This window comes from Ipomoea triloba, chromosome 3, assembly GCF_003576645.1.
Source record: "Ipomoea triloba cultivar NCNSP0323 chromosome 3, ASM357664v1".
NCBI lineage: Eukaryota > Viridiplantae > Streptophyta > Magnoliopsida > Solanales > Convolvulaceae > Ipomoea > Ipomoea triloba.
In genome coordinates this window covers 10,869,157-10,894,583 of record NC_044918.1, presented here as the reverse complement: position 1 = coordinate 10,894,583, position 25,427 = coordinate 10,869,157, and the positions used below count along the sequence as shown (strand labels likewise).

Here is a 25,427-nt window from a genome sequence, read left to right as displayed (position 1 = left end):
TTCTGTAACAATAGTATCAGTTTGAGGGACTGTCATATGATGACTTGTTTATTTGTTTTTTTTTTCTCTTAATTCTTCTCACAATTTATAATTTATATTTATAATACTCCGTAATATTATAACAATAATATAATAACATATGTAACTATAATACTATATTTTATATATTATAATATTTTAATTTATAAATTATTATTATTATTATTATTTAGGAACATATATGTCTTTATACTTATTATTCCTTATCATCAAAAAGTCAACCAAACAATGAAATTTGTATTCTCAATAACTTCTTTTTCAACAACCAAACAATGAAATTCATCTTCTTAGTAATTAATTTTTCATAAAATTTCACTTCTATTTCTCTTCAAATATCTTTCGCGAATCAAAGGGGCCTAATTGAGTAGGATATTTTTGCCAGCGCCGGCCACTGGGTCCTACTTCCAGGCTCTAGCTTCTCCTCTACTCTTCAATCTACATTGGTACACAGATAAAAAGTAAAACAAAAAAAGAGGCAGTGGGTCCACTTCTAGCTTCCCCTCTACTCTTTCTTATCTTATCACCCGCCAAACAAGTCCAAGCTCGTTCTCTGGCGGGAAAATTCAAGCATGCGGCCATTAAACGCTCCTCCAAACTCCAAAAGAGGGAAAATTCAAAAATCAAAACCCTAATACCAAACCCGAAATCACATCCTCCTATTTATAATTCATAAACACGCACTCGGATCCTGCTCATTTCAAGAAGGCTATCCAGTTGTCTGACAGCTGTTCGATAAAATTTCCCAGCAAAGAGACAATGTACGTCGTGAAGAGAGATGGGCGCCAGGAGGCGGTGCACTTCGACAAGATCACCGCTAGGCTTAAGAAGCTTAGCTACGGGCTCAGTCCTGAGCATTGTGACCCGGTACTTGTTTCCCAGAAAGTATGTGCCGGTGTCTATAAGGGTGTTACCACGAGCCAACTAGATGAATTGGCCGCCGAGACTGCAGCAGCCATGACTGCTAACCACCCTGACTATGCATCTGTAAGTTTCTGTCTTTTGCAGTTATCACTTTATTTTGGTTGGAAAACGGTTTCTGGGTCAAATTTGGTCAAAGTATAATGGTCTGTTTTGATTCTACCCATTTGTTTGGGTACTATTACAGCACCTTTTTTTGGGCTGTGGAATTATTTTCTTAATGTTATTAGCTTTATTTGATTATATTATTTCTTTTTATTTTTAAAATTTGAATTACAGGTTTGGTGAGTTATATGCCAAAGTTAGTTGTGTAATGTGTGGCTTTCTTTTGCTTTTAGTTTCAATATACACACATGTATCTTTTTGTTCATTTTGTTTCTTCCCTGTAATTTTATTCATCACCCAGCCATTTTGTTTTAATGAAATGAATGGTATTTAGTGTAGATCTGTTGATTGGGTCTGTGCTTGTTGAATTTTGGAAAAAATTTTTGGTCATTAAATTCTCATCTTCTTGTTGCTGGCATAATTATGTATTGCCGAAGTTTTAAATTCTGGTGGGAGATTTTCTGTTATTTATTTACTTTTATTATCCATTCTCCACTGTAATTGTGCTATGCATCCTATTCCTTTTACAATCTATGGGCCTTGTTTAATCCTCTGTAGAAATGATGCTTAATTACCTAATGAGCTACACTTGATTGTGGTTGTGCAATCTTTATAGTTTGTGAGCTGTATATTAAGGTTTTCTTTAATATGGAGTACAAATTGCCAGCAGTTATTGAATTGTCTGTTTATTGCAGTTGGCGGCACGGATTGCTGTTTCTAATCTCCATAAAAATACCAAGAAGTCATTTTCTGAGACGTAAGAGCTTTGCTTATATTTTGTTTGCTGTCAGTGCTAATTAATGACTCTTGAAACTGACAAGATTACTTTAAAATCTATTTGGTGGTTGCAGTGTCAAAGACATGTATTACCATGTCAATGAGAGATCTGGACTAAAAGCACCTCTCATTGCTGATGATGTTTATGAGATAATCATGAAGGTATTATTACTTTTTCATAATTAATTTGCATCCTTTGATTTATTAGTTTTTATGTAGAAGGATTCTAGGGTTTCTAAGCCTGTATTTTGTTTGCTTCTTGGTCCTTTTTCTCATCAAAATATGCTGGTTCATTTAATATGATAGATACTGCTGATATAAAATATGCTGTAATGCAATGGTAATTCATTATGTTGTTAGTTTGACTGCATCACTACACTATCAAATCAATTAAACTGTTGAAAAGTTAACTTCATGTAAAACTTTCTTTATTCCTTCTCTCAAGCTCTATTCCTTCTTAAAAGAAAAAACTTTAAATTTTAGTTTTGCTTAGCCTAGTTGATCAGACAGTAGTACTGCCATAAACTGAGCACATATTTGTCAAGGAGTCTTTTGCCTTCACACCCTAAGCCATGGCTGACTAGTTTTCTCTCTTATTTGTCTCTCAGAATGCTTCTTGTCTGGACAGTGAGATCATATATGACCGAGACTTTGACTATGATTACTTTGGTTTCAAAACACTTGAGAGATCTTACCTCTTAAAGGTTCAAGGCAAAGTTGTTGAGAGGCCACAGCATATGTTGATGAGAGTTGCTGTTGGGATCCACAAGGATGATATTGAATCTGCCATCAAGACGTACCATTTAATGTCTCAAAGATGGTTCACACATGCATCCCCAACTCTTTTTAATGGTGGAACTCCAAGACCTCAAGTAGGTTGACTAGTCATTTTGCTATGTTACAACCACTGTTTCTTTGCTTTTGTATTACACTGCTATCGTGTTTTTATTAATGATGATCACACCTGTTATTCTTTGTAGTTATATTAATGGAATATTTCTTAATCCTCACATTGTTCTCTTGTTTTGCTTACAGTTAAGTAGCTGCTTTCTTATCTGCATGAAAGAGGATAGCATTGATGGCATATATGATACTCTCAAGGAGTGTGCTGTAATTAGCAAATCAGCAGGAGGAATTGGTGTTTCTGTGCACAATATCCGTGCTACTGGGAGTTATATTCGTGGAACAAATGGGACATCCAATGGAATTGTTCCTATGCTACGTGTGTTCAATGATACTGCACGATATGTTGACCAGGGGGGTGGCAAAAGAAAAGGTATGTGATCAGGTTCTGTTCTATTTCACAGGTTTGAGCTGTGGTAGTACCTTATATTGCTTTTTCTCATGCTGCTCTTTGCTCCATACAGGTGCTTTTGCTGTTTATCTTGAGCCATGGCATGCAGATATCTTTGAGTTTCTAGATTTAAGAAAAAACCATGGAAAGGTATTGCTGGATTCATAATATTCTTGCCTGTATAGTAGTTAGTTAGACATGAAATATTATGGTTTGACCTATATTATGATTATCTTGCACAACATTGTTGACTCCTTGTAAAAGCTTTTGGTTACTCAATAATTGATGATACAAGGTGATATACCATTTTCAGGAAGAGCATCGAGCCCGGGATCTTTTCTATGCTCTCTGGGTACCTGATCTATTTATGGAGAGAGTACAAAGCAATGGGCAATGGTCATTGTTTTGTCCAAATGAGGCCCCTGGATTGGCAGATTGCTGGGGTGAAGAATTCAACAAACTCTATACGCAATATGAAACAGAGGTACTGTTGCATTGTTCAAGTACACAGCAGACTGGATAGTTTCTTCTTGGTACTTGCTTCTTATCAGTTTTTTTCTTTTACTCAGGGCAAGGCCAAGAAAGTTGTACTGGCACAAAATTTGTGGTTTGAAATTTTGAAGTCCCAGATAGAAACAGGGACTCCTTACATGCTATATAAAGTGAGTTGTATGTGCTATAAGTGTTCATATGTGGTATTGCTTCAGTTATCCTTACTCTTTTTTTTTTTCCTTCATTATTGTAGGACTCTTGCAATAGAAAAAGCAATCAACAGAACCTTGGTACTATTAAATCTTCTAACCTGTGTACTGAGATTATTGAGTACACAAGTCCAGATGAAACTGCTGTCTGCAATCTGGCTTCGATTGCTTTGCCACGATTTGTAAAGGAGAAGGTAATTGCAATGGCATGGTTATGCATGTTTATTATGGAGTACTGTTTTTGCTTAAAAAATAATGCTTGGCTTTATCATTCTGCTATGTGCAGGGGGTACCAAATGAATCTCAACCATCTAAGCTTGTTGGTAGTAGAGGTTCTAAAAATCGATACTTTGACTTTGACAAACTGGCTGAGGTCTGATGTTACATCAAGCAATTTCCTAATGTATTTTTGAGACATTATCCTGTGGGTTTGGTGTAATGTGTTTATTTTTCTTCGTGTAACAGGTTACTGCAGTAGTTACTTCAAACCTGAACAAAATAATTGACATTAATTATTATCCTGTTGAAACTGCAAAAAGGTCTAATTTAAGGCATAGGCCTATTGGAATTGGCATCCAAGGTCTTGCAGACTTGTTCATATTGCTTGGCATGGCTTTTGATTCACCAGAGGTAAAGCTACTTTCATGTAACAGTTCTCTATTTTGAGTATTTTCTTGATGTACAGTTTCAAATTGGTTGCTCTCAAATTTTGTATACAGGCTCAGCAACTAAACAAAGAAATATTTGAGACGATATACTACCATGCTCTGAAAAGTTCTTCTGAACTGGCTGCAAAGGAAAGCCCTTATGAGACTTATGAGGGAAGTCCTGTGAGCAAGGTATGTATTTGCATAAAACATATTGGCTTGTTGCTTAAATCCTAAGATATAAAACTCAAGTGGCTACTTTTATTGTTCAGGGTATCCTCCAACCAGATATGTGGGGAGTGACCCCTTCTGCACGGTGGGATTGGGATGCTCTCCGAACAATGATAGAAAAGAATGGAGTGAGAAATTCTCTTCTTTTAGCCCCAATGCCCACTGCTTCAACTAGCCAAATTCTTGGAAATAATGAATGTTTTGAGCCATACACATCTAACATATATAGCCGTAGAGTTCTAAGGTTAGCTGCTGGTTCACATTTTAGTTGATTTTGCTTTGCTGCTACCTGAACCTGATTACGAATAATTTCTGAGTTAATTTTCTTACAGTGGTGAATTTGTTGTGGTGAACAAGCATCTTCTTCATGACCTAACCGAGATGGGGCTTTGGTCCCCTGCTCTTAAGAACCAGATTATATATGAGGATGGATCTGTGCAGAAAATTGCTGAGATTCCAGATGAGCTTAAACGAATATACAAGTATGGGTTCACATTGTCTCTTTTCATACGACATCCCCCCCACCCCCAAATACATACTAATAAAATTTAGTGATGTCAGGACTGTTTGGGAGATCAAGCAACGAACTTTGGTTGATATGGCTGTTGATCGTGGATGCTATATAGACCAGAGTCAAAGCCTTAACGTCCATATGGACCAACCCAATTTCGGAAAGCTTACTTCTCTCCACTTTTATGCTTGGTCTAGGGTATGTATCTCATCATTCATCTAGATATTGGTTTTGCTCATCAAAATATCATTGTGCCTTTATACTGCTCCGATCTTGATTCATGGATGAACCTGAACCTGAACCTGGACATAATATGCAGGGTTTAAAAACTGGAATGTACTATCTAAGAACACGAGCAGCAGCTGATGCCATCAAGTTTACTGTTGATACTTCCATCATCAAGGTAGTCATAGTATAATACAATATTCGACATAATGAGCAATATTTATTGGTTTATAAATCCTTGCTGCATTTAATTAATATGGATAATTGCAGGAAAAGTCGAAAGCAGGCGTGGATGATGAAACGAAAATGGCACAGATGGTGTGTTCTTTAACAAACCGTGAAGAGTGCATGTCATGCGGAAGTTAGACAGGCAATCCATACGGGCTCCACCTAAATATTTGTACAGAATTAGGTTATGTTAGTTTTTGCTGTTAATGTGATTGTGAAATCTGTTACTTTTACTTCTTCAACATATGTTTTTTTTTTTTTTGAGGATATCTTCAACATATGTTTTTATGTGTTAATTAAGGTACATATATTGTGTTTTAAATGTTACTCCGTATAAATTTTATTTTTATTGAAAAAGTGTTCTTATTGCCTTTCATATACTAATATTAAATTGCATGAGTGGAATATTGTGTAAGAGCATCCTTAATGGAGTAAATAGCCACTAAAAGAAGTACAATTATTCGAACAAGTCAATTCATGTAATTAGATCAATTTTATTGGTATAAGGGTAAATTTGTTGAGGTGACATTTAAAATTATTATCATTCATTAAAAAGGTCAAGTTGGTATTATTTTCCAGAAATCAAACAAAAAATAAATATTAAAATGTATTCCGTTCATCTTTATGTTAGGGACAAAGAGTCAGTGTAAACGCAAAAATTATAGAATTGTATATATTTCAAAATTCAAAGTGTTGATTACAATGAAGTATGTATCAAACGAGAAAGTGTACAATCTCTAGATATAAGAAGTCTTCTGATTCTCTAATAGAATTATGTAGATTGGAAGTATGATGAATTAGAAGTGTGTTGAGTTGTTGAATGGTTTCTGAAGTTAAGTAACTTGTTTTTCAATGAAGGGCTTATATGTAGCTTGATATTTTCAAAAAAAAAAAAAAATGTAGCTTGATCTTCAAGAAAGGACTTTCGATATTCAAATGGTGTGTTCCTCAGCGAATTCGAAATATGCCGAATTGGAAGTGTGCCGTATTAAAAGTGTGTCGAATTAGAAATGTGCCGAGTTGCTAAAAGGTCTTCGGAGTTAAGTAGCTTGTTCTTCAATGAATTGGAAATGTGCCGAGTTGCCGAAAGTTCTCCGGAGTTAAGTAGCATGTTCTTCAATGAAAGGCTTATATCCAACTTGATCTTCAAGGAAGGGTTTCCGGTACTCAAATGACATGTTACCGGGTACTCAAATGACGTGTTACCGGGTACTCAAATGAACTCAAATGACGTGTTCCAGCGCAGATATTATACGATATGCGGACATACGCGGACATACCTCTGGCGAGATTCTAGTAGAGTTTCGGTAAGATTCTAGTAGAGTTTCGGTATGCAGATCTTGAGAGATCCCTTTCTTCTAAAATGAACCATTATTTATAGTGGTGAATGTAGATAAAATCTAACAAACCCTATCACTTTGGATAATTACTATATTTAATTTAATTATTTGAATTAAATATAAGGAATGTATCGGGACACCATCATGTCCAGATTTTTGATTTCATCAAATTTCAAATAATACTAACTTATCCAAATTTCTTCAAAATTATATAATCCACAAATAATACTTCCTCTTTTCCTGTGGACTCTTTCACTGCCCCTATTATGCCACCTGTTACACATAGTCAAAATGTTGAACTCCTTAGACCCTTTGAGGGGGAGGAGGTGAAATCAGCCCTATTTTCAATGTTTCCTGATAAAGCTCCAGGCGCGGATGGTATGAACCCAGGTTTTTATCAACACTTCTGGGATGTGGTAGGGGATGATGTAACCACTTTTGTCCTCAAGTGTCTTAATGAGTGTTCTTTCCCTGAGTGTCTCAATGACACTAATGTGGTGTTGATTCCTAAAAAGAAGTCTCCAGAGATGGTGTATGATCTTCGACTAATTGCTTTGTGCAATGTGGTATATAAAATTATGGCCAAGATGGTGGCAAACAGAATGAAACCTCTTTTAGGAGATGTGATTTCGGAATCCCAGAGCGCTTTTATCCCTAATCGTTTGATTAGTGATAATATTCTGATTGCTGCGAAGTTGGGTCACTATCTCAACAGGAAGCAGACTGGTATGGTTGGGTGGGCTGCCCTCAAGCTTGACATGGCGAAAGCTTATGATCGTATGGAGTGGACGTTTCTCCGCAAAATGCTGGTAGCATTGGGTTTTTCTGAAAGGTGGGTTCAGTTGGTAATGTTATGTGTCACCACTGTATCCTACAATTTTCTAGTGAATGGGGAAAACATTGGTCAAGTCATTCCCACTCGTGGGATTAGATAGGGTGACCCCCTCTCGCCATATTTGTTTATCATTTGTGCAGAAGGACTTTCTTTCTTGCTGCAGCAGGCCCAATCCCGAAGAGATTTTCATGGGTGCAGGGTTGCCAGAGGTGCACCGCCGGTTTCACATCTGTTTTTTGCAGATGATAGTCTTCCGTTTTTCAAAGCTACTATCCATGAGGCGGAAGTCATTAGAAATTCTCTTAATATCTATGAGAGTATGTCTGGTCAAGCGGTGAACTACCATAAATCAAGTGTATGCTTTAGTAGGAATACCTCTGAAGTTTGCAGGGAAGATGTGGCATCAGTGTTGGGGGTTACTCAGGCGCCCAACTTTGGCAAATATTTGGGCTTGCCATCTTTTATAGGGAGAAATAGGAGGGCTGTTTTCTCCTACATTGAGGATAAAATCAAGCAGAGGCTTGGTTCGTGGAACAAGAGGTTAATCTCACAAGCTGGTAAAGAAATTCTACTCAAAAGTGTGGCCCAATCAATGCCTACTTTCTCCATGAGTGTCTTCTTGCTCCCAGATGGGGTCTGTCAGTCTATTGAGCGGGCCATGAATCGGTACTGGTGGAGTTCGGGCAGTGAACGGGGTATTCATTGGAAAGCCTGGGACCGTCTATGCATTCCAAAGAATTACAGAGGTTTGGGTTTTAAGGATCTAAGGGCTTTTAATCTAGCAATGCTGTGTAAGCAGGCCTGGCGCTTCCTTACAAGGCCAGACTCTCTGGTGACAAGAATTTATAAAGCTAGGTACTTCCCTAAGACCTCGTTTATTGATGCAAAGTTGGGTAGTTGCCCAAGTTATTGCTGGAGAAGTATTATGGGAGCCCATGAGTTAATTTGCAGTGGAGTAAGAAAGAGAATTGGAGATGGAAGATCTACTTTAATATGGGGTCATCCCTGGTTACCTGATGGTCCTAACCCTATGATTCAGACTAACATGCCCCACGAATTAGATGGCTCTCTGGTTTCAGGTCTGGTTGACCCAGATACTGGAACTTGGGATCACTCCATCCTCTGTGATATTTTTAGCCCCACTGATGTCGAACGCATTTTGAAAGTTCCGGTTAGCCTGGATTATGAGGACTCATGGTTTTGGGTTGGGGACCCAGGAGGTACCTATACGGTCAAACAGGGCTATAGAAATACTATTGGAAACTTTGAGAGCTCGCCAGGAGACTTTGATAAATGGTCACATCTCTGGAAAATCAAATCCCCTGCAAAGTGGAAAACGTTTCTTTGGAAGGCCCTCTCAAATGTTCTCCCTACCACCACCAATCTGATTTTAAAGAGAGTTGAGGTGGACCCGGCATGTCCAATGTGTGGTCTTGAGCATGAAAGTATTATGCATTCATTGATTTTATGTGACTTTTCAAGACTAGTATGGCATGAATCTTCTTTGCATGCTAATAGTGTGAATGGGAATGATTTTCCAATGTGGTTTTCTAATGCTTTGTGTGTGCTAACGGACGAACAAATCTTGGTGGCAGCGGCAGTTTTATATTATGTTTGGAGGGCTCGCAACTCGGCCGTTTGGGAGGGGTGTTTGCCGCGGCCGAAGGCTGTCTGGCGGTCGGTGACGACTTGGCGACAAACGCACCTGGCGGCTCCTCATTCACCATCGACTCCAGTTCATCTCAACGTTGCTCCTTTGCCTGTTGCTGCTGCACATACGCTGCCACATGCAAACGGATTACCGCCCAAGTGCTACTTCGACGCCAGCTTCAACTCAGCCGCAAGGAAAGCCACGGTAGGAGCAATCCTTGTCTCGTCAGATGGGGGTTTCCTAGCAACCTTCAATGGTCATCTCCCCGCTTGTTTCTCACCACTCATGACCGAGTCACTCGCATGCAAGGAGGTTTTATCTTGGCTCAAAGATCGTGGTCTGGCTTCCGTGGATGTCTACACTGATTGCTATAATCTCAAACAACTGTTATGTTCGAACAACGTTGCCCTTTATTCTTATGTTGCTTTTTCAATTAATGCCACTAGGGCTTTAATGTCGTCTTTTACTCATTGCTCAGTTAGTTATGTACCTAGGTCTTCTAATCTAGGTGCACACACGCTTGCTGCTTCGGCCTATTTACAGGCTGACTCTTTGTATTGGGATTCTATCCCGCCAGACTCCATTTCGGCATTATTTTAATCTACCACTATTTGGTTTTCAAAAAAAAATATATAATCCACATATAATTTTGATGGGTCGGGATCAAGTTAAACCCGCTAATTATGCAGCCTAATTAATGCAACCGGCCTGATCCAACTCAATTAAATATTTCACCATCTTGGGTTGAACAATCCAACATCTAATTACATTTAATTAAGTAATTAGACCAATTAATGATTTATTGGGTCATTTGATTACCAATTAAATAAATATTAGTCCAATTAACTCAATTAAAGTAATTAATTTAATAATTAAATATCCACCACAACCCAACAACATCGACAAATTATGCTATGGACCCGAGTCCATCTTAATATACAAAATTACATTACTCAATATTCATAATTTTTGAATTCTATATTCACAATTTTGTGATATAAATTCAAAAATTGCGTTATACCATTAAATATAGATTTCTGGAATTGTGAACATAGAGCTTAAAAATTATAAACATAGAGTTTTAAAATTGTGAACATAGAGTTTTAAAATTGTGAACATAGACCAAGATGGACCCGGATTCATGGCATAACAACTGAACAACGTCATTTAAATTTTTAATGCTTATAGCCAGAGGTATACTTTTATTCATCTCTAGTACCGAAAATGAAGAAAATAGTAAAAATTAATATAAAAAATAATATAGAATTAAAAAAAATCACCTAGTCAAGTAACCGGTAAAACTAATCAATTTGATTTGATTGTAATGAGTCAATTACAATCTTTCAAATTAAATGACTCAATTATATTTTTGCATATAACTTTAATTCCTTGGCAGCTGTAATGTTAATGAGGACTGCCATGCCAATTGTATACCGTCATTTATGAATCCTGGTCTAAAAATTATGTGTTTGTCATTAACATATTATGTGCTTTCAGTTGTGTATGTAAATAAATTGAAAATACATAATATGTTAACAACATAATATGTACCTACAGTTAACATATTATGTGCTTATCTTTATTTACCACATCAAAAATAGAATTTTAAAATATACATAGTAGAACTCACGCTAAAATTTGCCCTGGCATGCCTCTGTGGGCCTCCTACAAACCATTGAGAAAAGAGAAGAAAATACTTCTTTGAAGACTCAAATTAACTGGACCTGGATTGAATCGGATAAGCCCAGAGCTTAGCATGTAAATCATTATTGCATGGACTATGATCCATACATTTGTGTGCACCATAAATAAAAGTACATTTTTAATATATTAAAAGTATGTTACTTTGTGTTTGTATACACAAAGTACATTATTTAAAATTACATGATTTTTATATATTATCAAATAATGTACTTTTAGTATATTAAAAATGTATATTGCATTCATGGTCCACACAATAATTTGCCTTAGCCTGTAGCGACACATGATTGGCAAATTATGCAATGTATTTATCTTGTATTGTGGTATGTGAATCTTAGGGTGTGTTTGGTAACCCGTAAAATGGCTTCCGGAAAATGTTTTCCGAGTTTTCTGTGTTTGGCAACGTCCGGAAAATGTTTTCCGTTGACCAAGAAAAATCAGTTCATTTTTTCGGAAAATGACTTACGGAATTTTTTTCCGTAAGTCATTTTACGGAATCGCCAGAATAGCTGTTTCGCATGTTTTCGACCAAAACCAAGCCATATCACCCATGACCATGGACCAAGGAGGTGAGGAAACCGCCGGAAACCTTTGTTACATTTTTTTTTAATAAATTCTATTTTTTTTATTAAATACCATTATTTTAATAACTATTATAATTTTTTGTATTTTAAATAAAACAATTACAATGTTTAATTATACGATTCTATCCATTTTCCAGAAAATAAACCAAACACACAAAGACAGTTTTCCATAATACTTTCAAACACTGGAAATGAAACTATTTTCCAAAAAATGACTCATTTTCCAGAAGTCATTTTCCTGCTTTCCAAACAGACCCTTAGTCTAAAATGACATTCAGATTTTATATATTCTATTAATATATTATATACATTCAGTTAATAGATTATGTACATGTAAATAACAGAATATGTATTCATTCAAAATATATATATATATATATATATATATATATATATATATATATATATATATATATATTACAATTAATGTATTATATTCTTGCTGTTAATATATTATGTACCTCCAGTTAATAAATTATGTACCTATTACAATTAATATTATATATATATATATATATATATATATATATATATATATATATATATATATATAATTTATTAACTACAAGTATATAATATGTTAAATACAAATATATAATATGTTAATTATAATATGTATATAATTTATCAACTGAAAATAAATTATTTATTAATTAAAAATATATAATATATTAAATTTTAGATAAAGTGGACATTGGTGATGGTATAACAATTTACAATTGCATAGGATTTCAACGGGCCACATGAACCCAAAAAACAGTAAATGTAAAATGTTCAACGTAATACAGCAAAGCCACGTGCAGATTCCATAATTTAATGATTTTGATTTTTGAGGAGATGTAGTAAGCCTGAGTTTATTTGTTACGGAGAATTTTAATAATCCTTTTGGTATGGTTTGGATTTGTTTAGCGTTGACGAGATTATGGTTAGTTGCCGGTGACAACTTTTACAATTAATTTATTATTTAAAATGGTCAAACATCATCAACATTCTAATGAACTTGACTTCTTTTTTTTTTTTATAAAAAATATGGATTGTACAGTAATTTGGCTGGCTCATAATTTTCTTATTTATTTATTCATTTCATGACCACTACTATACGCAGTCGGTTGTAAGAATGTAGCAGACTTGACACTTGCCCGCCGCCCCGCCCCGCCGACTGCTGTCTAGACGATTTGAACCATTCCTTGTAAGACCCAAAAGTCTACTGCATATATGTGATACACTCCATAACACCTCTTCATAAAAACAACGCATTTATTATGATTGGTTTTACGGTCGCAAAATAGTTTGACGGGCCAATACAATCATAAAATTAAAGAAATAGTGAAGTAAAAATATAAGAATAATCGGACAGAGTAATTATACATACTTGTATTTATACAAAATTAATAAGCCTTGGAAATGAAAGAGGGAAAAAATTAAATTAACAAACTTGGACTTAGGCAAGTCATGTGAGCTACCCGGGAGTTCGTGTACTGAAAAAAGAAAATCAGTCTACGGGCTCCAGATACTGAAAGACTCTCCCGACTGGGTACCCTGCTCAGGGGTTTCCATTATTTATAAATAAGAAATTTTTCCATTAAAGGGAAAACAAAAAGTTCCATGAAATTAACAAAAATATAATGTTGGATTTAATAATCAAAATTATATATGACTTGATACTAAAGTTTGAGCTAAACGATATATTTAATTGTGATAAAGTACAAATAAGCCATTGAACTATTTGAGAAACAATAATTAAGCTATCAAACTCAAATAATCTCAAATAAGTCATTGAACTCGACAAAAAGAGCAATTAACATTTTTAAGCGGTTAACTCCATGTTTTTATTGATTGGATTGCCAAATATTTATTTTATTTACATTTTTTTATTAATTATAATCAAAGTAGTTGTCTTTTCTAAATATAATTTATTTATTTATTTATTATTATTTAAATAGAAATTCAGTGAAAAAATAATAGTAAAATAAATAAGTCAAATATTGGCAAGACAAAACTATTTTGATTATAATTAGTTTAAAATATAATACTATCCAAGTGGATAATAATAATAATAATAATAATAATAATAATAATAATAATAACAACAATTTTGGCAATCCAGTAAGCAAAAACCTGGAGTTAACATGTTAAAAGTGTTAAGTGCTCTTTTGCTTCGAGTTCAATGGCTTATTTGTTCTTCTTTCTTTCTTTCTTTTTTTTTTTTCTTTTTTTTTTTTTTGGAGTTCAACGACTTATTTGGAGTTTATTTGAGTTCGATGACTTAATTGTTATTTCTCAAATAGTTCAATGGATTATTTGTACTTTATCTCTATTTAATTTATGCGATCTATCTTAAATAAACATGCTTTTATTTTACTTGTGATAGCTTAGCTTGAGAGTACAGTTTTATGAAAATAATGCTTACAAGAATGAGCTTCCAGCATGGAGTTTAATTAAGAAGATTTAATTTTAATGTTATTAATTTTCAAAAAAAAAACAAAAATTACTTGGGTACAACATTATATATTTATATTTCTTAGGAAAATACCTATTAAAGTTCTAATAATAATACAAAAAAATAATATTTGATCATTATTAATTATATTTGAAATTTTATAATATACTCAAAGCCAATATTTAGGGTCCGTTTAGAGAGCAGTAAAATGACTTCTGGAAAATAGTTTAATTTCTAGTGTTTGGATGTATTATGAAGAACTGTCTTGGGTAGAATTGTATAATTAAATATTATAATTACTTTATTTAAAATATAAAAAATTATAATAATATTAAAATAATGTTATTGATTAAAAAATAGAATTAAAAAAAAAAAAAGTAAGTGCCTAACCCAGGTTTCCGGCGGAAACCTGTATTGTTTCCGCCGGCGAGTTTTCTGACGGTTTCCCTAGGAGGTCTATGGTCATGGGTGATATGACTTGAATTTGGCCGAGAACATGCGAAACAGTCATTTTGCTGATTCCAAAAAATGACTTGCGGAGATTTTTTTCGTAAGTCATTTTCCAGAAAAATGAATTGATTTTCCTTGGTCAATGAAAAATATTTTCCGTTGGCTACATTTTCCGGACGTTGCCAAACACTAAAAACTCGAAAAATATTTTTCGAAAACCATTTTACGCGTTACCAAACACACCCTTAGCTTCACTTTTTTAAAGGATTTAGGGTGCGTTTGGTTCGCACATGGGAATCGGAATCGGAATGAATATCAAATACTTGGTAAAGGTAATGGGTTTTGGTGAAATTATTTAGCATGTTTGGTAGTTGGGTGGAATGGGAATGATTATTAATAGTTGGGGAAGAAATGATGAAGGGAGATGAAACCCTTATCTAATAAGGGTATGGGTTTTGCCATTAATGGGGTATTCCAAACCCATAGTAGCATTCACAAAACCTATAAACCAAACACTAACAATCACTTTGATACCCATACCTTATGCCTAAACCCTCCAACCAAACACACCCTTAGAGTATTCCAAAGAAAAATTAGTGGCTAAACGTTAACATCCATAAAAGTCAAAGGCGGTTATTATGGAGATTTTTTTTTTTTTGTTTTGTTTTGTTTTTGGGTTTTTCTTTTTATTTTGTTTTGTTTTGTCTGTTTAGTTAGGTTACAGTCAATTCATGTTTTTCTTGTGATTTATGTACGCTGTGATTATTTTATATATATATATATATATATATATATATATATATATATATATATTGTAAAGTTTAAAGTGAGAAGAATGCTTCTTTCGAAAAAATAAAATTAATCCCATCAATTCATCTAAGTTAATCAGTGGCTGGAAATTAAAGAAAAAATATACTCAACTTTAAAAAGTTTATAATATTTATAAAATTATCACTATATTTTATCTTTCGTTTTTCGTTATCTCTCAACAAAATAAATTCAGATGAATAAATGTGATTAATTCATATTGTTTATAAAAATCATTGACTAAATTTGATTAATCCCTTACCAAAAAAAAAATTTGATTAATCCATTTTGTTTATAAAAAGCATTATTAACATATAGTCATTTCTCTATACAGTTAACCCATAAAAGACTTTATTATATGCTGAGTAGGGCGACATACACCAGTTGTTATACTGTGGACCATGAGTCGTTGTTATACTGTGGATCATGGTCCACAATGCATTGTGGACCATGAGTCATGGCTGATACTGCAGTTGTGTTGAATTGATACTGCAATTGTGTTGAACGGATACTGCAATTGTGTTGAAAGGAAACTGCAGTTGCGCGGAACAGAGGCCACTTCATCCGCGAAACACAACTGCAGTATCAGTTCAACACAACTGCATTTACAGACGGATGAAGTGACCTCTGTTCCGCGCAACTGCAGTTTCCTTTCAACACAACTGTAGTATCTTTTCAACACAACTGTAATATCCGTTCAACACAATTACAGTATCAGCTATGACCACGGTCCACAATGCATTGTGGACCATGGTCCACCATATAATTTGCGGAAATACACACATGTGCTTTTTTATTTCGATCTTTTGGCACCCAAACACTATATAAATATCAGTTTTGTGGTCAAAGTGTTGACTTTGAATCCCACCAATTACGTGCATCACAATCCAATCCGTCACACCACAACAAAAATACCAAGTGAGGAAGACTTGGTAAAACCCCTTCTCCGCCCATATAAAGCGACATCTAATCATGGACTGGAGTACGTCATTTCAGTCGATTGTATTCTCATCCATCAATGCTATATGCCTACTTCACCTTACATTGTCTCTCTCCTTTCATATATCGAAAAATGATATCAAACGAGAAGGCATACTTTAAAAATATTTAAAATTAAATGAATTGAAGAATAAATAATTAGGTTGACTAATAGACAAAAAATAATAGTTTAGCTTATTCATGCATGCATGCATAGTAGTAGTAGTAATAATAAGTAGTAGTAATAATAATAATAACAATAACAATAACAATAACAATAACAATAATTATAATAATAATAATAATATTATTATTATTATTATTATTTGTGAGAATTAGAAAGTAGAGCTAATATAGTGGACTTTGAAAATGACTATTCACGTGTAAAAGAAATATCTAATTTCTAGAAATAGTATTCCTAAGAATAAAAAGTTAAAACAAATAATTGTATAAGTTTATTGTAAAATATATTACTTTATTCTCCACACCCAAACATATTGTTAATTATACATAAATAAGGAATGTATTCAATCATGACATTCATAGACTTTTAAAGGTTTTTTGAAACTGTTAGTCCCGATGAGTAGCTAAGTGAGTCTAGAGGGAAGAATAGACTCACTAGGATTTTTCAAAAAGTTTCGACCCTAGTAGTTATCTTTAAAGATATTACTTAATTGGTTAGAGTGATTTTGCAGCGGAAAAATGAGATTTAAACTTTATAATAACTTTGCACGATTTGAAAGTAGTTTAGAATTGTTTAGGCATGGTCAATGAGATGCAATGCGATATTTAAAGAGCGTAAATAAAGAGGATAATAGAAAGAGAGAGAGTGAGAGATTTTTATAATGGTTTGGCTATTAATGAAGTCCACTCCACTATTCATCACAACTTGTGAAGGGTTGCACTAATATCTCCTTTAGTACAAAGATCCTTCCTGTATGCTTCCTTGCTCAGCTCACAAAGCCGGACAACACACGTTTTCAACTTCACAAGTCTACTCCGCCTCGTTCTACTTTCTCCAAGTAGAGTTGGTTGATGAATATTTGATTCTTCTTTCCTCCAACTTGAAATCTTGGCTTGAATTTGCTTGAATCGGCAGTGAAGCAGCACAAGATTTTTGTTTAATACTAGATAAAACTTTGAAGCTTTTTCTCTCTTTATCACACTTGGATCACTTGAAGCTTTAGAACTTGATAGCTTGCAAATATCTCAAAATATGGACCAACACCACCTTCTGATTGAGAGGGGGTATTTATAGGTGTGAAGGTTTGTCCCGTTGAAGGGAAGAAGACAAAAATCCAAACACCTTTTGTCCATTGTGTAATAACCGCTGGTTATTGAGCCTATGTGGGTGTTAGTATTTATAGCCGTTTGAGCCATACTTTGTGCAGACAGTTTGTTGTTTAGTCTTACACAAAAGGACATAGTTTTAAATGAATGCATTGATCTTGGGATATGTTCCTAGGACTTTATTTGTCTTAAGGTTTATCGCCCACAATGTTAATTAAGGTTTTGGACTGTTTTTCGCACAGAGAATGTTTTCTGGCTTGCCCTCACGAGTCATGAATATAATTCGTGCCTTAATGCTCAATAACAAATGATTAACTTTATCATTCGCCCAATAACTCCTCGAATGATCTTTCTTTATCATTCGACCTTGATAGTCATCAAGAGATGAACCCTTCCATGATTCGGCCACTTCATACTTCTTGGTCTTGTTTACCAATCTTCATGTCTTCGGCCTTCAAATTTCCTTCAAAGTCTTATGTCTTCAGGTTATTTTTAGACTTCACTTCTCGTCCTTAGTCATTTGGACAGTCATAGTGTAAGTACAACAAGCTAGAGAGCACGAATCCTAAAATGTTACAATGATTCGTCCATGTGCTCGTTCTATACATGACTGAGTGAATTTGAGTGTCTAAACTCTTAACTTTGGTATCATCAAAATCTCAATACAGAGGGTTCCTAACAGAAACTTTAAAAGTTTGGTGGTATTCAATTCAAACTTTTAGGGAGTCTTTAAAAGGCAGGAGGTATTGAATCAAGATTTTTAAAGAATTTAAAGTAGGGTGATATTCGATTAAGACTTTTAAAGAGTGTTTAGAAGTCATGTAGTATTCAAAAAATTTTAATGACTTTTGTAAGGATGTATTTAATTTAGAATTTCAATGACTTTGTAGACTTTTTAAAATAAAAAAAATAGATAAAAGTTTATAAAAGCTTTTTATATAGAGTTTTATAGAGTCTTACAAAGTTTTAAAAAGTTGTGAACGACTCTGTGAAAGTCAATAAAAGTTTATTAAAAGAAAAAAATATCATTTTTAGTCCCTCGACTATAATACATGTATCAATTTTGGTCATTGACTATTAAAATTTTCAAATTAGGTGCATGACTATTCAATTTGTATCACATTTAGTCCTTGACTATTAGCATTTTCAAATTAGGTGCATGACTATTCAATTTGTATAACATTTGGTTCTGCCGTTAAATTTTTGGCCAAGTCATCGGTGACCGGCTAATTTATTTAATTTTTATTTTAAAAATTGTTTAATAATTTTTAAATTAAAAAACTTAAAAATAAAAAATAAAAGAACGCCGGCCACCCCCTTTTCATTGCCCCCCCCCCTCCCCGTCCTCCTTTGTCTCTACAGGAACGGTGGAAGAGAACGCTGGCCACCCCCCTCATCCTTCGTCTCCGGGGACGAAGGAGGAGGGTGGGGGTGACTGTCTTTTTTATATTTATTTTTTCTTTTATTTTATGTTTTTTAAATTTAAAAATTATTATTTTAAAATAAAAATTAAATAAATTATCTGGTTATCGGTGACTTGGTCGGAAATTTGACCAAAAACAATTTAACAGCAGGACCAAATGTGATATAAATTGAATAGTAATGAACCTAATTTTAAAATGTTAATAGTCAAGTACCAAATGTGATATAAATTGAATATTTATGCACCTAACTTAAAAATTTTAATAGTTAAGGACCAAAATTATTGATACATTTATTATGGTAGAAGGACTAAAAATAATATTTTCTCTCATTAAAATCTATTTGGTATCATTTTAGAAGTATTTAAAAGTCTATAAAAGTCATGATTGAATACACTCTCCTAAGAACGTATCTTAACTCTTCAAGAAATTTAGCGAAAGTGGCAAAGACATTTTCAATTCTTTAGAATATTCATTTTCTTTTAAGGTTATACTTTAATTTACAGAAAATCCACAATAACTATACAAAAGATATATTTTGAATAAAACATGCATCATATCTTTTAACTCTTCAAGAAATTTAGCAAAAGTGGTAAAAAAATTTCGATTCTTTAATTAGAATATTCATTTTCTTAAGGTGTATTTTGATTTGCTAGAATCTCGTAGCCGCTACTCAAATGTGTGTTTTCAGTGAAACTTGTATCATAACCCTAATCGATAAAGGACCATAATGAAATCAATCCCTTATAATCCTCATGACCCTAACTGTTAAAGGGCCACAAGAAGGTAAACTTTTTTTTTTTTACGTGATCTTGTTAGTAATGGGGCTTTGTCAATTCGCTATATTCGCATGCAAGATGAAATTGCCGATGTGTTTACCAAATCGTTGCCTCGTCGGTCTTTTGAAAGTTTTCGCTCCAAGTTGGATGTCTCCGACAAAACCACCATCTTGCGGGGCATGTAAAGGAGTAGTGTACGGCAGATTATTGTACCTATTTAGTGTGTAGACTATTTTTGTTGTAGTTGTATTGTTTTTAATTAGTCTACAAGTTGTTAGCGTAGAGATTGATTTTGCTGTTGCATGCAGAGCTATTTAAACTCTCTTGGTTTCATATTAAGATCATCCTTCTTTATCCTTCCCTATCTCTATATGGTCTTCCACCAGATTCTTTTTCTTTTCTTTTCTCTCTTTTTTTTTTTTTTTTTTTTTGTGGGTTGGTAAACACATTTGATCAATGCATGCAAAATCAAAAGTTCAACAATACAAGCAAGTCGACTTTGGACCACGGATTAAATTCCATCATTACAATTAATTAATTAATTAATTGGTTATTTCAGAGATGGACTTCTTATTTCCCTGGCCTAACTACTGCCGTTTAACGACAGAATCTAAATTGTATATACGGAGTATTATATTGCAGAGAGTCAGAGTCCACCTCGTACAATCCTTGGTGGTTGGTTGGTTGCGCAAATGGAGTTTACGTCAACTTAATTGGGTAATTAATTAAGAATCTTAATTTCTTTGACCCTCTGCTAATTATTTAATTAACAAAGCTAATCAGCTTTAGTATACGACATTTTATCCTATGATGATAATCCTCGTTCAATTATGGTCTAGAATCCTACATGCATTTTTCAAATGTTCCCAGCTGCCCGCTCAATTATGCTTTTTATTAATGTATTTACAAATAGATTATTTAATATTAATATTCATTTTAATTTGTTAGTTGTGACACTCATTTAATCAATAATTAAATTAAAAGAACATTTAATTTAATGGAAATGAATATGAAATTCATTATTGATGGATGTTTTATTTGTTCAAATTCCAACACAGCGCGCTAGCTCGGAGTTATGATCGATAAACACTACTATTGTCAAAATTTGCTATATATGATAAATACAATACTACCAATTGATAATTGGTGAATAACTAATTAAAACTGCCCCACCAAATTGATGAGGTACAAATCACTTACTAACTACACAAGATATTAAGGTTAATCAATATAATAATCTACTTTCACACTAATAAACTAAAATTAGTTTCGTTCTCAGGTTATGCTGAAGTACTTCTATTTTTTTTAAATAAAAAATAAAAATAATATAAATTAAATAATAATAATACATTAATTATTAACATAGTTGTGTCCACAGTACGTGCTTCAAAACTCAAAAGTGACATTACCAACGAACATAATTAATTTAATTTGATTATGCTTTTTTTTTTGGGAGAAGTGTTAAATATTTAATTTAAAATTTATAAACTTTAAAGTTTATATTTTGGTGAAATAAAATATTAGATCATATAATAGTGGTTCAAATAAAATATAAGATTGTTCATAAACTATATTAATTTATAAAATGAATGATAAATCCAACTAATAAATATATAAATTTGTTGTGTTGGTCCTGATTGGGTGGTAAAAAGTCTAGAAGGATGAATAAACTTTTCAAACAATTTCAAATTAATAACATTTCGTAATTTCAAAACTCTAAGTAACAAGATTAAAAACAATCAGACTTAGGGTGCACAACAGAATTTAAGTACGTAAATTGTTATGCTTAAAGATGAAGTGCTTTGTGAAGAGTTTAACACATGGAATATGTAAGATATGCTTGGAATAGCTCAAGTATGATGTGCACAAAAATTTGCTTGCATGCAGACGTGAGGGATAGCAAACCCAGATAGCGTCAGTTTAGAGATATAAGTGAATAATTCTCCTAATTCACACTTCTCCTTTCACTCCAAGGAGTGAATTCATTATCTTCAATCACCCAGATATAATAGTGAACAACAAGTGCTAGTTGACAAACTCAGCACTTCTCAAGTGTCCTGCACAAAGCGACACTCCTGCATGATCGAGTATTTCGCACAAAGCTATACTCCTACACCAATGAGTGTCTCGCACAAAGCTACACTCCCTAGGGTTTTCACAAGCTCCCTTGTTACTTTGTTCTCTTTCTAGACTAAGTAGAGATATAGTGTTACAAAAAGATAAATTAATTCTCTCTCAGACTTGAAGATTTATAGCTCAATACTTGCTTATCACTTTTCTTTTTCACGTTTACATTGTTCTTCAAGTCTTCATGGGTATTTATAGTTGTTTAAGCTATTTGCCCATTGATCATCTCTAGATCTTGATCGTCCATTTTTTCCTTGAGATTGATCTGATAAGATTTGCCAACTTGATCTGCAACAATTGATGGCCTTTTGCATTTTGTCAAATAAATTTGAAAATTTATTCTGTTACTCCTCGTTTTGAAACATACTTTTGTCCTAAAAGCTTTCCATTATCTGACTTGATTTTCTTTGTTATTTGCAGCCTCCAAATTTGAAATATCTGCCAATGTGAAAGCTTGACTTTTGCTGCATTCTTGATCTGATGAATCAAGTTGATCTTCCAAAAACCTTTAATCTGTCGATTCTTTCTTGAGCATAAATAATTTCTTCAATTTGTTGGTTCTTGCTTGAGTATAAACAATTTTTAGTGAACCAATTGGTTCTTGCTTGAGCATAAACAATTTTCGTGAACCAATCATTTTATCCATTTTAGACTACCTATTCTTGAGCATAAATAATTTCTTCAATTTATTGGTTCTTGCCTGAGTATAAACAATTTTTTGTGAACCAATCATTTTATCTTTTTTAGACTACCTAGACTCTTATAGAGCGCTCTTGTTATCCACTCTAGAGATGGTGTTAGAGCCTCTCTTGTTATCCACTCTAGAGATGGTGTTAGAGCCTCTTGTTATCCATTGCACACTAGAGATGGCGTTAGAGCTCATTCCATACCAGAGCTAGTGTTAGAGCTCATTCTACACTTAAGCTCTTAGCCAAATTATAGTTCCTTCGAGATGCCTTGTAAAAATTGTTGTCAATAGGATTCAAACTGTGTATCTTGACTCCTTTTCCAAGCAAGTATCCTGTCACCTTCCCTACTTGAACCTTTGATACATTCCTTGCTTCAAATATACTTAATAAGGTAGTTTTCCGTGTATCACTTCCTTCCAAAAATGTTTACCAACACTTGGTAAATGTTCCAAGTTTATTTTTGCTTGAATGCTTTGGCCTTCACTTCCTTGCTATATAAGCTAAATAAGATTCTAGACACAGGATAAAATTGGGAATTCTAATAATTTTCAAAATACAATTTTTGCTCATCAAAATCTTTACAAATTATACATTCCTAACATGTTGAATAGTATTAATTTATAAATGTAAACTATTTTCATTATAATGGTGTGATTTAATACTATATTAATTTATAAAGTGAATGACAAATTTCACTAATAAATATATAAATTATGTTAAAAGTTGCTATAAATATTTATCAATGGTGGTGGCGGACAGTCGGCCTTGGCGCAGAATTTGGAGTCTACATATTCCCCCGAAGGTGAAGATTTTCTGTTGGCAATTAGCATCTTCGTATCTTCCAACCAGGGATGCTTTGTTAGTGAAGCACGTTTCATGCTCATTAATATGTCACATGTGCAGGGAGGAGAATGAATCTGCCATACATATGTTTGCTCATTGCAGTGAAGCACAGCGTGTGTGGTCTCTGGTAGAACTGCCGATTCCTACGGGTACTGCAGTTCAAAATATTAGTGAGTGGTTCTTTAATGTCCTTACTGCTTTGAATGATGATATGCTCACAAAGTTTGTTATGGTGTGTTGGTCGCTATGGAGCAGTAGGAACGAAAGGGTGTGGAAGGGGATTACTTTCAATGTACATGTAGCCATCCGGAGAGGACTTGCGCTGTTGGAGAATTGGAGTTCGGCAAATGCAAACCACTGTGAGGCTGCTGCAGCTTCACACCGAACACAATGGACTAAGCCAGCGGTAGGTCGTATCAAATTGAACACTGACGTGGCTGTTAGGGCGGAGACAAACGTGATGGGTCTTGGGTAGGTTTTACGTGATGATGAAGGGAGGTTTCTTGCTGATGAGCAGTTCTACATGCAGTGCGAAAGGGAAAAGGGAAACTGATTTCTCATTGATGAGCTATTGAGCTGGAAGTTACAAAGTAACAGATAAAAAGATAGTGAACATATATACACTCGGTGGTTACAACTAACTCCAGGAATGAGTAAGTACAAGAATACCCTTTGTATATCTTTTAGCTATGTTCACTGCGGTTCCTCCTTGTGTGCATTACACTCTAATACCCCCCCCCCCCCCCCGTAAATTGGAGCATGCATGTCTTGGATGCCCAATTTAGAGATGAACGTCTGAAACATTGAAGTTGGGAGAGCTTTGGTGAAGCCGTCCGCGACCTGTGTGGATGAGGAAACTGCTAATAGCTTGATGAGACCTTGCGTGACCTTCTCACGAACAATATGGCAATCGATGTCAATATGCTTCGTTCTCTCGTGGAAAACATGATTTTCGGCTATAGCAATAGCGGATTTATTGTCACAGAACAAGGCCGCTGGTTTGTGTAGATGTATCTGCAAGTCTTTCAGCAGAGATGTGATCCATTGGACTTCACAAACAGTTGCGGCAAGAGCTTGATATTCCGCTTCGGATGACGACCGAGATACTGTCACCTACTTCTTCGACCTCCACGAAATGAGGGATGAGCCAAGAAAAACACAAAATCCAGTGACTGATCTACGTGTTTCTATACATGCTGCCCAGTCCGAATCGAAGAATACATTGAGTTGTATGTTAGTATTCTTTGGATAAAATAGACCCTGGCCAGGGGCTTTCTTTATATACCGGAGCACCCTGTGTGCCGCAGTGAGATGCTCATCCGTCGGGGCATCGATGTATTGGCTCAATTGCTAAACAGCAAACGAGATATCAGGCCTTGTTGCCGTTAGATACAGAAGTCTCTCTATCAAGCGTCTGTAGCTGCAAACATCTGGGAGGATGGTTCCACCTCCTTTGCTCAACTAATGACCTGAGACCATAGGTGTGTTCACGGGTTTGCAGGTAATAAACCCAGCCTCATTCAGAATATCCAGAGCATACTTGCGCTGGTAGAGATTCAAACCAGTTTCAGTCATATGAGCCTCAATCCCTAAGAAATATCCCAAGGTGCCCAGATCCTTGATTTTAAAAGTGGTATCAAGAAATGTTTTCAAGTCTTGTATAAGTTGTAGATTGGGGCTTGTGACAAGAATATCATCGATGTATACAAGAACAGCAATAAATGATGTATCACAACCTTTTGTAAATAGAGAAGGGTCCGATTTGGACTGTTCAAAACCTTTATCAATGAGGGTTGAACTCAATTTCGCGTTCCAT

The 25,427-nt window shown here is 34.4% G+C and overlaps 2 protein-coding genes across 2 annotated transcripts; both read left to right on the top strand.

Moving 5' to 3' along the window:
* The first annotated feature begins 494 nt into the window (after positions 1-494).
* Positions 495-6,025, top strand: LOC116011824 (ribonucleoside-diphosphate reductase large subunit-like). The gene is made up of 17 exons (XM_031251241.1): positions 495-1,023; positions 1,758-1,819; positions 1,914-2,001; positions 2,448-2,711; positions 2,875-3,115; positions 3,207-3,283; positions 3,447-3,617; positions 3,703-3,795; positions 3,879-4,028; positions 4,121-4,207; positions 4,300-4,464; positions 4,554-4,673; positions 4,754-4,956; positions 5,045-5,194; positions 5,274-5,421; positions 5,543-5,626; positions 5,719-6,025. Exons 1-17 carry the CDS (start codon positions 796-798, stop codon positions 5,812-5,814), a joined length of 2,427 nt encoding a protein of 808 aa, XP_031107101.1. The 5' UTR covers positions 495-795; the 3' UTR covers positions 5,815-6,025.
* A 1,257-nt stretch (positions 6,026-7,282) lies between these two features.
* LOC116012895 lies at positions 7,283-24,086 on the top strand. The gene is made up of 4 exons (XM_031252566.1): positions 7,283-7,861; positions 8,015-9,979; positions 22,500-22,525; positions 23,672-24,086. The coding sequence occupies exons 1-4, from the start codon at positions 7,283-7,285 to the stop codon at positions 24,084-24,086; spliced, it is 2,985 nt and encodes a 994-aa protein (XP_031108426.1).
* Positions 24,087-25,427: the final 1,341 nt, after the last annotated feature.